The sequence below is a fragment of the Asterias amurensis genome, chromosome 19, assembly GCF_032118995.1.
Source record: "Asterias amurensis chromosome 19, ASM3211899v1".
Classification (NCBI taxonomy): Eukaryota; Metazoa; Echinodermata; class Asteroidea; order Forcipulatida; family Asteriidae; genus Asterias; species Asterias amurensis.
In genome coordinates this window covers 379253-393584 of record NC_092666.1, presented here as the reverse complement: position 1 = coordinate 393584, position 14332 = coordinate 379253, and the positions used below count along the sequence as shown (strand labels likewise).

The following is a 14332-nucleotide window of genomic DNA, read 5'->3' as shown; positions in this document are numbered from 1 at the left end:
CAACAGGCAGAAATTATTACTTCAGGTCTTAGTGATCATTTGCCAATTGTATTGTTTGGTCCAAGTTTTGTTAAAGCTAAAAACTCAAATAATTTGTTTTATTGGAACTGGATACCAGAGATCGAAACGTCTCTTTAATGAAACGTGAACTTGACACAATCCAGTGGGATGATATTGTTAATGCTGAAAATGTAAATGAATGTTACTCTCAGTTTGTTACAAAATTAAATGAAGTGTTTGATAGACATGTTCCATATAAATGATTCAAATGTAAGAAATCAGTGTGCAATCCCTGGATGACCAAGGGTCTGTTGAAATCAATCAGATGAAAACACAAGTTGTATAAATGCTATCTCCGCAGCCCAAATGAATCTAACAAAAGAAAATATGATAAATACAGAAACAAGTTAACAACTGTAATAAGACAAGCGAAAAAGATTTATTTCACTGCTTCCTTTGATAAGGAAAAGGTAATATTAAACAAACCTGGAAAATTATCAATAATGTCTTGAGAACCGGTGTTATCAACGCAGTATGGTCATAGATAAAACCAATGAGTTACTTTTGAAGAAAACTGACATTATGTTGAGAACGCCTCGAACGCAGACTAAAACGATCAACACGTGGTGCAGAGCGTGACTATGCTCCTCAATGCACCGCATACTTACACGTGGTGACCGCAATGCACCGCATGCTTACACGTGGTGACAAAGTACATGTACATGTAATTGTAAAATCTTTACGCGCAATCAATGGGGGAATTTTGTAGTTCTTTATACATGAATTTTAGAATTTTCAACCTCGATTTTGAACCAGACGACAAGATCAAAAAGGGGTCATGTCTGCGAGGCGTTTACGGAGTTTTTATTGACCTTTCTGATGTTGTATTGATTGTAAGAATCCCTCATGTAGATCAAAAGTTATGATTTTTTGAAATAATAAACTTTGAATTAGTGTATCTCGTCAACTGATGACGTCATCGTGACGTAACAACTTTTGCATCATCTACTGGTTATTGTCTACATGTGTGCAAAGTTTCAACTTAATGCAAGCTTCGCAACTATGCTTTTTCTTGCGGACAATCGACAGCGAGAGGAAGAAGAAAACCCCCCCCCCCAAAAAAAAAAAACAAAAAACAAAACCCGAACAATAACAAAGAGTTGTTCGGGCTGTTACCCGAACACCTAAATGAAAACTAAACATTGAGAGTTTGTGAACAAACTCTAGGTGTTCGGTTTCCGGGAGTAAAAAGCCTGGTGTAAAAAACAAATATTGCAACTTGCTTCGTCTCAAGATTTGTAACAAACAACAAATGTCGAAACAACATGATGACGTCATCATGACGTCTTTTCGAGTTTAAGAAGTTAATGTCCTTGACTAACAATACACCAAGTGTCACCTCAGTCGAACTTTTGGTTTGGCATACACTTTGAAAAGTGCACCTTTAAAGCAATGATGACGTCATCAAGCTTAGACTCCACATATAAGTTGCTATTATGAGGGAGATTATGTATATCAATTTTGAAACAATTATCAAAAACTCTACCACAGACATAGTAGAAGTATATTTTGAGATGTTTTTAATCTGCCGCTAGAGGACGCTCTTACATTTAGTGACATATTCGGTATTATTTTTTAAACCAGAGCTTTGCCAGAGTTGTATTCTGTAATGGTAAAGCATCAAAAGGTGTATGTATCAACCCAAAAACCATTACATGACGCCTTTTCAAAGTATATTACAGGTACTGCCGGTTTAGACAGGTCAAAAGGTCACGAGAAGGTCACCAACATATGCGTTTTTGTAAAGTACGTAAAGCCCTTCAATATGATGTATAGATTGTCAAAATAGCTTCTGTGGTTGAGGAAATATGAACTTATGAAATATTGACAACTGTACAGAACAGACTAAGTAATCGTAAGAGAACTGTATGTTGAAAACGCCTTGAACGAAGACTATTATACGCGAAGCATTGCGCTCTATGGATAAGCACTGAAGCGTGACTCAACACGTGTTGTACGTGTAAAATCTTTACTTTACACACGACCAATGGTGGAATATTTCAACCTCAATTTTGAACCGGAAGACAAGGTCAAAATGGGGTCATGTCTGTGAGGCAGTTACGGAGTTTTTAATGACCTTTCCGATGATGTATTGATTGTAAGAATCCATCATGTAGATCAAGAGTTCTTGAATTTTCATAACTCAAGAACGGATGACGTCATCATGACGTAACTTCAACGGTTTCTTGTCCTAATAAATATCTAACTATGTGTGAAGTTTCAAGTTCATACCATCTTTGGAAAGATGTTTCTGTTAGCAGACAAGGGACAGACAGAAAAAGAAGAAGAAGAAGTATCAATAAAAAAAAATTAAAAAAATGAACAAAAATAAGAGGTGTTCCGGCTGTTGGCCCGAAGCTATAGTCGCGAGGGGTATGCTGCGTTAGGCATAAACACTTAGGCCAAGAAAATATACAAATGCTTACTTTTGAACCATAAGACAATGTCAAAATGGGATTATGTCTGCGAGGCGTTTACAGAGTTTTTAATGATGATTCAGATGATGTATTGATTGTAAGAATCCCCTGTGTAGATCAGAAGTTATGATTTTTTTTAAATAATAAACTTTGAATGACCATAATTCAAGAACGGTTGACGTCATTATGACGTAACTTAATATCTAACTATGTAACTTTCATAATACATGAAATTATGAATTTTCAAACTCGATTTTTAACCAGAAGACGAGATCAAAATGGGATCATGTCTGCGAGGCATTTACGGAGTTTTTAACAAACTTTCCGATGATGTGTCGATTGTAACAACCCATCATGTAGATCAAAAGTTATGATTTTTTGAAATAATAAACTTTGAAAATTCATAACTCAAGAATTGATGACGTCATCGTGACGTAACTCAAACGGTTTCTTCTCCTAATAAATATCTAACTGTGTGTGAAGTTAATACAGGTTTGGGAAGTGTGCTTTTGTTAGAGGGCAAGGGACGGAGATGTATTTTTGAAGAAAAATATACAATTGCAAACTTTGACCTTCCGGTACGAACAGAAGGAGGGGTCATACGATTTTGACGTTAACTTTTCAAATGTAGTCCCAGTCTTGATCTATCAGATGCGTAATTATGAATATCATAACTGTAAAATTCGAAGACATATAGCGAAAAGCAAATGGTCACTTTTTGAACCTAAAAACCTTGTAATTCGACACCTGATGACGTCATCATGACGAAACTAAAACGGTTTTATCTACTAATGAATATCTAACTATGTGTGAAGTTTCAAGTTTATGTGAGCTTAGCAAGTATGTCTTTGTTAGCGGACAAAAACCACGCAGAAAAAAAAAAAAAGAAAAGAAAAAAAAAGAGGTCTTCGGACTTGAGTCCGAACACCTTACTAGACATAGAATTGTTGTTAATTACAAAAACACGGTGTTCGGTTGGACGTTTTGTGATGACGTAGTTCGAAAACATTGAACCATAAAGATGACTTTTTCTACAACGTGTCGTTAATTTTTATAGTTAAACTTATCACAGTTTTTAACAACTCCTTTTTTCTTCACAAATGCAACATGTTTGTGTGAGATTGGCTTTAGGTTTTAATTTGCAATTTATGGAAACCCTTTAAAAATTTAGCTACCCCTGCACGGGATGATGTACACAGATTTGATAATCAACAGTGCCCTCTTTTGTAGGACAAACAAGAGCGCTTTTGGGATGCCCCCAAAAACGTTCGCGCCATATGATTTTTACACATTTTAAACAATGTTTTATTGTTATTTAATACCTGATGACGTCATTATGACGTAATTAGGCATGTGTTGTCTTAAAAATACTAAGGTTCAACTATCTATTGAGTTTCAAGGTTCAAATCGATCTCAATCTTGAGTTATGCCGTAGATAAGCTCAAAAGTAGTTTTTTTGATGAAAAAAACACAAAGGCGAACTTTGACCTAGGGTAACGACCCGGAAGTTAAGGTCGTACGATTTTAGCGTTCACTTTTCAAATGTTGTCCAAGTCTTTATCTATCCGATGCCCAGGTATGAACATAATAGCTTTTACCACCTGATAAATATACACAGACACAAGGATTTGTTGTTGTAGTGAACTCTGCCAAGAGTTAATTTATTCCGTACTCTGAATTCGGTGGTAAAACGTCAATTCATAATAATATAAGGGATTTCCCTTTATTTAATTCCATCCAGTGATATCCACACTCATAAAGAAGTATACCAGTTCCCATTATAATACACTTTGAGACCAATTCGCAAAGGGTCCCAATTCCTCACTTTGCGAACGGTAAATTTCCAATCCGCAAAGGTTCCCACTTCTCGGTGATTTGCCAAAGAAGGTACCAGACTAATTACAATTATTATAATTAAATTATTATTATAAATTATTATAATTATAAATGCACTCATTGACTGGAGAAAACTCCGGGTCAATGAGGTTCCCACTTCCAGCGAGTTGCCAAGAAGGTACCAAATTAATCTACTTCTTTATATACAATCACATCATTTTATTACCACCATATTTATCCATATCAATTCACATAAATTAATTTACCACTTCCTCACAGGCTACAATGCCTATTAGCTTCTTGTTTATAGGAACAACCTAAACTTACCGCTTTAAGTGTAAGTTGTAAGATTATCAGTCATATCAATCTGTACCACGTATTCCGTAATACCCTGACCCTTCCACTAACCCCAGGGAGGGAGGGAGGGAATTTTGCGAAACTATACAGTCTATCTTAACTCCTCGGTGGCAGAATATTCAATGACGGTTCCCAGAAAGACAAGCACCCTTTCCCCAAAATGCCTTGCTTTGGTTGGTTGAAAAGAACAATGGAACCACGTCTGAATGCGCCCTGACAATCCCAATCGCTTATAGCCCCGACTGTGCAACCTGACTATAATTATGCATATTTCCTGGTGTTAAATCGGTTTACTGCGTTACGCATTAAACCCTATTACCACCTGATAAATATACACAGACACAAGGATTTGTTGTTGTAGTGAACTCTGCCAAGAGTTAATTTATTCCGTACTCTGAATTCGGTGGTAAAACGTCAATTCATAATAATATAAGGGATTTCCCTTTATTTAATTCCATCCAGTGATATCCACACTCATAAAGAAGTATACCAGTTCCCATTATAATACACTTTGAGACCAATTCGCAAAGGGTCCCAATTCCTCACTTTGCGAACGGTAAATTTCCAATCCGCAAAGGTTCCCACTTCTCGGCGATTTGCCAAAGAAGGTACCAGACTAATTACAATTATTATAATTAAATTATTATTATAAATTATTATAATTATAAATGCACTCATTGACTGGAGAAAACTCCGGGTCAATGAGGTTCCCACTTCCAGCGAGTTGCCAAGAAGGTACCAAATTAATCTACTTCTTTATATACAATCACATCATTTTATTACCACCATATTTATCCATATCAATTCACATAAATTAATTTACCACTTCCTCACAGGCTACAATGCCTATTAGCTTCTTGTTTATAGGAACAACCTAAACTTACCGCCAAAGCAAATTTTGATATAAAAATTTGCCCAAACATCCCCCCCTTTTTTTTTTTTTTTTTTTTTTGTAACAAAACTTTCTCCGAGTGTGAAGTGGAGAACCTCAACCCGTCTGATAAATTTTGATGGAACCAAATGAATCATGTCTCGCCAGTACGCACCTTCCGGGAAGGGTTAATGAGATGGGGTTGTTTTATAACAGGTGCGTTTTGCATCTCCCGAAGTATCTTCTTTGCATACATATTTAAATCCCAAGTGCAGCGTTTTTCTGCCCTCCTTTAACTTTACCTTGATACTTCACCCTTAACAAAATGTCTGACCAAATTAACCGTGTGTTGGGTAGGATGTTCCTAATTACCTTTAGGCTCTCTTTACCCTATGTCTACTCTGTCCCGAATTTTCCTTCAAGATATCTTTGGTCCCTAGATATAACACTATTGTCGTCGGGACCTCGCCTTTTGCCAGGTATCTCCTGAGCCTAGTGCCAGCCGTCCAGGCGTGCCCCAGACACGTCTTTCCATGTCACTGTCCCACCACTGTGTCGCTGCTGTGGCGAATGATACTGTCCCGGTACCCACGTTCTTGCATCGGATTGATGAACATCTTTAGGCTCCCTTTTACCCTATGTCTTATCTGTCCCGAATTTTCCTTCAAGATATCTTTGGTCCTTAGATGTAACACTATTGTCGTCGGGACCTCGCCTTTTGCCGTATCTCCTGAGCCTAGTCCCAGCCGTCCAGGCGTGCCCCAGACACGCCTTTCCATGTCACTGTACCACCACTGTGCCGCTGCTGTGGCGAATGATACTGTCCCCGATAAACTACTGTATAAAAACAAATTCAAAGAAAAACAGCCTGGGTAATCTGTTCTGACCAATATTTTATCTTGTCAAAGTCTTGTATGTAGTTGAAAATGTTGTACACAATTTGTTAACAACCAACTCAACATTCACCAATCTTGTAAATGATTATTTATCTTAAACAGCAATATGTTAATTAAAGAAGCGGTTGTCTACACTGCTTATTTATGACCTTGCTACAAGCTACCCCTTTTTAGACAATTGAAAACATTAAGTCTGGCCTAATGTAGGATTCACGTGCTCCAGACTTCCATCTCCCCATACTTTTGATTTGTTCCTCCCGAACCCCAAATATATCCTGCAACTATGAACTGAAAAGGGTGTGGGGTTTACCTGATGGCCTTAATCCCTACTTTAAGATGTGATTAACTTGTCTGGCTGACATAGGGTCCCCCTCAATGTACAAACGGTGAAGTATTGGCATTCCTGTCAATAGAAATGATTGAACTTTACCCACTTGATCCGTTTTTGAATATCTTAGAACTACTTGCAAATTCCCTTCCTGATTAAAGGAAATATCACCAATACGCAACGCCCGGGAATTTGCCATCGTGAGTTGTAAACTCACTCACCCTCAGAATAACCGAAAAGGGCAACCAAGAATGCTGCTTTTAACAGCAGAGCTTCATGTGCTGATTATACTTTAAACATTAACTATGCTACTTTAATAAAGGTCATATAGGTCAAATATGGTATGTCTGCAAGCTATGCTGCAACCGGATGAAGATGTCTGCAAGCTATGCTGCAACCGGAGCAACTGATTCCTTTTTAATCATTCATCTTCTCTTTTCATCTTCACACTCTTCTACGTTTGCATCGAACATTTTTGTCTTCACTGTAAAAATTACACCCTGTAATTGAACCTATTTTTAATCATGCATCTTGTCATTTCATGTGTATGCTATGTTACATTTTAATCCAACATTATAATGGGTTACTTTTTGTAACCACTTTACGAATTGTTATCTTCACTGCCAATAATTACACCCTGTAACTTGAATAAGTGGATCACTCGATCATTTTTAATCATGCGTCTTCTCATCTCATGTACATACTCTGTACGTTTAGTCCCACATTATAATGTTTGTTACTTTTTGTAACGACCGAATTTTCGTCTTCACTGACAATAATTACACCCTGTAACTTGAATAACCGGATCAACTGATAATTTTTAATCATGCGCCTTTGTTGTTCATATACGTAAGCTTTACGGTTTAGCCCGCCTCCATTGTTCGTTACATTTTGGACCGACATTTTTACGACACAACGTGTCATTGCCATGGAACATCAGTGCTGTGTTGACCGCCAGATACGAAAAACCAACCGATATTGGAAACGTACACCTGATCTATGCAAATCAGCGCTTTCAGGTTCAAGCTAGTACTGACCTCCCTGCTAAGCTATGGTAGCTGCTACTGTTACCGATGATACTTAAACTATATAACGACTAAAAAAAGACTAAATTAACAAAGCTTTAATGTGTGTAATGATAGCATAGCCAGATAAGCCTTACCCTGGGTACCGCACCCAGTCCTATTCAATGTTCCCGCCAAACCATTGAACCGTGTAACTCTTTATACTTAACAAGTATAAAGCAGATTTATTCTAATTCGCCTCAGGACCCAACCGAATAATTCAATATTTTGCAGACTGGCGGTAAAAACTAACCAGACTGCTCAGCACTGGAAATGTAATGGAACATCTTGAATCTTGCCGAGGGTCCAAGCGTCTACAATCCTCATTCATCTTAGAAACAATGAAACTACCCGTGGGATCCTCCCATTTGTGCAATTTATGAACATATGAAATATAACTGCAAGCATAGAGAATCACACTGGATTCACCAACTCAAGACAGTCAAGCCCTTTGGACCAAACATAAACACTGGTGTTAAATAACTTCCCGTTACCCCCACTTCACTTCTGCGTGAGAACTATAATGTTGTTTATATTCTGTAACTCAAGTATAAATTAATTTTTTTAAGTTGTCCTATATATTTGTTACTATAACTATCTCATGTAAGTAACCCCCCTTCTTTTTTCCACAGGTCCCTCATACCTATTTTTAATACCATCGTACTTTTGATCTTGCATTTCTCTATTAATTGACCATTGTTAACTGCATCATGATGCAACTTGTTCTCTAATTCTACCCTTTCATGTTTCCCTGCATTGTTAACGAACAATGCATTTACCACTTTTATGGTCCAGTAATCCATCCTTTCATATGAAACCTCCTTTGTCCTCGCCACTCTACTCGTATTGGTTCATAGCCACCAATTGTTTCTGAAATAGAAACTTTGATTGGCTGTTATTTTCCCGCTTCTTTCTTCATTTAATCCATTTCCCCTCTCTTTTTCTGTGCATGGATATGTATTTGTTTGTACTTGTTTTATGCCTCTGAACTAGGTCCGGTTGGATCGAAAGCTAAGGCCATCTATACCACCCTATTCATTAAACATATGAAATACCAGATACGTATGTACAAATGGAAGAAGATGCAAAGGTCTTTAATTTTAATATTATGCAATAGGCTACCCCTTGATTTATGGAAGCTGGCCATTTAGTGTCTAATAATGATCAATCATTCCGAAAGGTCACAATGAAACTTGGTATTGCCCTTCTATTCTTTATGTACACTTTGTTCTAGAGCTTGATTAACACATAGTGCTGTGACGTGCAATGCCCATAATTCATCGTCAATTATGCCCATGATCTAACTGGTGTTAATTGCTGCCTCATTCTAAAAGTGCGCCATCCCCCCCTTATTGGACGAGCTGCTGCTCTCTGTGCGTACGATCTGACACTATTTCAATAATTCTATGTGTTCTATGGAGATGAGCTCGCAAATACACTGCTACATAAGTCAAAAAATGCAGAGGTCCATGTAATGTATAGAAGTAATTGGACGCCTGTGTTTATTATCTTTCCATATTATAAAATCCCCCTCGTTTACAGCCAGCAAGAAATATTGTGTCTTGACCGCTATTTGTACTAATATAGGGTCACTCTGCTTTATAAGATCACAGCGAAATCCACAAACTCGCTATGAATAATCTTAAAAATTTTAAGGTTTGCGGTAGGCTATTTGTACTACTATAGGGTCACTCTTCTTTATAAGATCACAGCAAAATCCACTTTCTTACTCCATTCTTACGTTAGAAAATTATTTTCTTTTCTAAATTTACCTCATGTAAAGTTAAAGAATAGACAAGAAAAAAAACAACACAAACGTAATGTTTTGGTGAACATTGTAATGGCGGAGCTGCTCGCCTCGCATAGTATTTATTCATGACATTCACATACTTAATTCAACTCATTTAATTTAAATTTCATCATTATTCTCGTCGGCTTAACTAGCCAATTATTCACATAATCTCATTAAATTCAATTTCAAATTCCAAGTACAGATGAGGGGAGCAAACGTGTTTGCGGATCAGTTTTTATGTATGCATTTCTGGCCTTTTCGGTTTTCCATCTTCCGTGCATGGATATTAAGTGAGATGGGAGTAGGGCCTTTGAAGCTGCGGATGCACCGCCTGACCTCAGGCTATGGAGTCCGAACTTGTGAATATCTGGAACGAATGGTCGGAGGGCTTCTAGTACAATCTCTCTGGTTCTGGTGTAGCTTAACCCATGAGTAGTAGGAACGAGACCGGTTTTGGAACGTGTCATTCTGCGAAGTACCGGTAGAGGAGAAGTGTCAGGATCGCCCATTGCTTGGAAATATCGTTCTGTGATTACAACTGGACAGGTTGGCTGAAATGTTCTTGCAATTGTTATATTATTGCCCTGGCGGTATTGATCAGTTTTTGACTTGCATAAATGTATGACGAGACTGTCACTGAGTATACTACAGTCCGTTCGTCTTACATTACTGATGTCGTTGAAACGAAGGAAACCTGCGTAACAGACAAAGCATACGAATAGGATGCGTAAATCGCCTAATGCTGCACTAGGTTGACCGTGAGCATTATAAAGTTTTGCCATGATTTCAGGTGTTACCGGTTCCTTCCGATTTGGGGTAGAGGCTGTGAGTCTCTTGTAGCCTTGTATGGTTGTTTTGACCAATGGATCGTTTGTAGGTGACGGTAATCCAGCCAAGCTATGTGCCCAGGCAACAGCAGCTGCTGCAGAATCTGCTGCCGTTTTATGACCGGATGAATAAAATGAAGACAAATATAGGGCGAAATCTGTTGGGTTGACGGGAAATGATTTGACGCCGGTCTTGGATGAAGCCCATGATTCCCATCGTTTCCAACTATTGCTGTATTTTATCGTTGTTGAGTGTGCTCTTGATGACATTAATAGTTTTGGTAGGGCTCCAAGGGCAAGTTGCTTTAGTTCCGGGTCAGTTGCTGAATGAGAGAGTGCCAACCATCTATCTGAAACAGACAAAGTAAAAAGAGAGCAGCAAAAGTTGTGCTCCATACCATAGCCTAAAAGCTATATATATGTATATGCAATAATTGCTAATTCATGGCTAAATTAGCCGGTCTGCAAAAATTCAGAGATAAGGAAAATTATCTGTCGTTTCAGAATATATAGAAGCAAGTGCGTGTAATATGCACTTAATTTGGTGTTGCTACTGAAAAAAAAAAAAAAACGTGCAACAAAAGCTCGGCGTCCAACACCAGGCTGAGTTATCAGCGCTCAGTGGCCACGTAAAACCCCCAACTTGTGGAGGGACCGTGGACGCGACCAGGATGTTGGACGTAGGTCGCGCTATCCTTTCTCCGAGCATTTTTTTTTTTTTTTTTTTTTTTTTGATAGGGCGGGTTGCGATGGGAAGCGAGGTAAGTTGCTCTACCGAGAGTGATTGCTAAGCTGAAAACGCCCCGTTTTAAGGGAGAATGTGAAAGGAAACCTTACGTAATCATGGCACGCTCTAACGAGCGTGCTGCACCTGTCGTGCAATAACGAAAAGAAAATTAACTTTCTTACTCCATTCTTACGTTAGAAAATTATTTTCTTTTCTAAATTTACCTCATGTAAAGTTAAAGAATAGACAAGAAAAAAACAACACAAACGTAATGTTTTGGTGAACATTGTAATGGCGGAGCTGCTCGCCTCGCATAGTATTTAGAGAACGCCAAAGAAAGGGTAAAGCAAAAAGGCATGCATGCAATAATATCATCTGAGGGAAAATCGAAGGTGATTCCCATACTGGTTATAAAAAACCATCCATTACGGTGATGCACACAAATCGGCATCGGCTACAATTAGCCCAATTGCAATCAACTGCATTGTTATATACAATCATATCTTTCAATCATACGCAATCGTCGCTTCGTCAACAATTTTTGACCGACTGTTTATAAGAAAATATAAGTTTTTTATGCGTGAACGGCACATTCAGGGCAGATGCCGAGAGGAGAAAGACAAAACCCCATGTTCGAAGATCTGAACGATTGTGAAAAATCGTATCTCAAAGCTAAGCATGAAAAATTGGGATTATTTCGGAAAACTGTGCTCTTACCCAATGATGAAGGGCTGAATGACGTTTGCAATACTTTCCAATCTACAATTGAATAGTCTAGGTGTATGCCGTCTGGGCAGACGAAGGGCCAAAATGCTGATGTTGTCCATTTTGGGATTACTAGAGTGCCTGTTGCTTTGACCGCAACAATGCGTTTAATGACTTGTATAATAAGGGACACGGGGGGACAGAAATAGTTGTTTTCAGATGTCCAGCTTTGGCAAAAGGCATCTACGCCGCATACCGCTTTGCACCAAAATCTAGCGTTGAACCTGGGGAGTTTTGCGTTGTGAGGTGAGGCAAAGCGATCTATTGAGTGGGGTCCCCAAAGATTGTCTATGAGATTGAATGACACAGAATCAATTGCCCAATCATCAAAATCTTTAAATTTGCTTATCTTATCAGCGAGTTTGTTCTCATTTCTAGGTAACCACTCAGGAATTAGGATGAAATCGTGTTTCTTAGACAAAGTATATATTGACAATGCAATGTTATGTAGATCGGGTTTGACACTACCACACGTGATTATCTTTGGCACGTTTGAATTGTCAGTACACCATTTGATAGTTTTGTGGGAAACCACGTGTTGAAGTTCTAAGAGTAAGTTAAGGACCGCTGCTAGTTCGCGCCAAGTTGAGCTTCTACGTTTTTCTGATTGTGACCAGTTTCCTTGAATCTTGAGATTTGGTTGGTTTTCAACATATCCGCCGTAACCTACATCACTGGCATCTGAATAAATGGTCATAGATGGGACAAGCCTGAGTCTGATGGAAAAGCCGTTAAGAGAAACGATGTTTTGGGCCCAGAATTCGAGTTCAGCTACAGTGTCGTTGCGTAGCTTTATCGATTGATTCCAGGAATCACTTGATTCGATTGATCTATATGAGTCACGAGTCATTAATCTAGCAATGGGGCTCAATGCTAGGGACATCGAGATCACTTGACCCGTGAAACATGCCAGCTGTTTAACTGGTACACAATTGTTGGCTTTGTGTGCCGTAAAAATTGCAGAGATCGTTGACAGAAGTTTGTACAGTTTCTTCTGTGGTAAGCGAAACAGCAAATTCCTGGAATCAATGATGAGACCCAAGTATTGTATTTCTTCGGTGGGTTCCCATATGCATTTTGTTTTACTAGGAACAAAGCCGCTATTGTTGATGGTATTTCGCACTATATTTTGCTACTTTGCGCTGAAGCATGGTCTGATGAAATTATAAGACCGTCGTCAATGTACATGAAAGAAATAATACCCTGAGAGCGCCAAAAATACACTAGCGGCCTTGTTAGCTTAGTAAAAAGGTGGCATGCGCTGCTTAATCCAAATGGAAGGGCAGTAAACATGTAATATCTAACATGGTTATCGCAATGATGCCAGGAAAAACCCAAGTATTTTTGATGTGGCGGAAATATTTCTACGTGGTGATATCCAGATTCAAGGTCGAAAGAAAAATACACCTGGTTACTGTCAAGTGCTGGAGCGATATGGGCGAGGTCTTCGTACTTGAACTTTGATTTCCAAATGAAATGGTTCGGATGCCGCAAATCTAAAACCAAGCGCAGCTTTTTACCTTCTGCAACGGTTAAAGGGTTACAGCAATATGGCGGCGAGTCTAATTCTACAATGCATCTTTTTGTGATCAATTCGGAAATGGCGGTCTCAACAAACTGGGCGTGGTTTAGGCTGGACTTATTGTTTTTCAAAACAATGGGTGGTGGTTCTAAATAAAACGGAATCTTATAACCTGTTTCTATAACATCTAATACAAAGGGGCTTGCTTTGAGAACATTTCTCCAGAATGAAATACAAGGTTTAAGTTTACCTTTTACGCCTGTGGGCATGTGACCGGGTAAATCGCCTTCAGCCGATTCCCAGTTTCTAATGGCCGGATGTGTCTGAGAGTCCGGTGGCTGGAGTTTGCAGTCTTCGTGGTTGTCGTAGTGCACGTAGGGAAGGGCAACTGGTCCGGACGTGTCCAGTAATGCCGCACTGGAAGCAGGTGCGACTCTCTGGTCGGTATGGGCTGCTGAAATGACTGGGGGCGAAAGGACGAAAAGAATAAGGAGCACGAGATGGGGCTCCATGGCTGAACTGGGAAGGACGAGTGGGCTTCGCCTTAGATTTCTTGAGCTCGGCCTTTTTGGATGCAGCAGACTTTTCGGCCTTTTTCAGTCTTTTTTCGTCTCCGGAGTCATCTGCCAACTCGTCCGTGATGTATTCTTTAACGGTTGCCCAGCCTTGTGTAGATCTATCTGCAACCTTGATAAGCTTCTGGCGTTGTTTATTCAGCTCTATAACTGAACTAAGTAGACCCAATCCGGAGTTAAGGTCTCCAACTTTTATTGATGCAATGGCCGATTCTACCAGAGCATTGAGTTTTTCAGTATGTCGAAACTGGTCTTTGTTTCCGATGCTCTTAAATTCATACTCAATTTCAGCTGA

General features: G+C 38.9%; 3 protein-coding genes across 4 annotated transcripts in view; 1 reads left to right on the top strand and 2 right to left on the bottom strand.

Moving 5' to 3' along the window:
* LOC139951715 (lysosomal alpha-glucosidase-like) overlaps window positions 1-14332 on the top strand; it is a 232474-nt gene that overhangs the window by 30278 nt on the left and 187864 nt on the right. The gene's annotated exons all lie outside the window — the stretch shown is intronic.
* LOC139951398 (uncharacterized) lies at window positions 6608-9665 on the bottom strand. Its single transcript, XM_071950283.1, has 3 exons — window positions 9647-9665; window positions 8059-8261; window positions 6608-6682 (listed from the first exon to the last, which is right to left on the bottom strand). Exons 1-3 carry the CDS (start codon window positions 9663-9665, stop codon window positions 6608-6610), a joined length of 297 nt encoding a protein of 98 aa, XP_071806384.1.
* Window positions 9566-13993, bottom strand: LOC139951716 (integrase/recombinase xerD homolog). Its single transcript, XM_071950766.1, has 2 exons — window positions 13713-13993; window positions 9566-10798 (listed from the first exon to the last, which is right to left on the bottom strand). Exons 1-2 carry the CDS (start codon window positions 13972-13974, stop codon window positions 9807-9809), a joined length of 1254 nt encoding a protein of 417 aa, XP_071806867.1. The 5' UTR covers window positions 13975-13993; the 3' UTR covers window positions 9566-9806.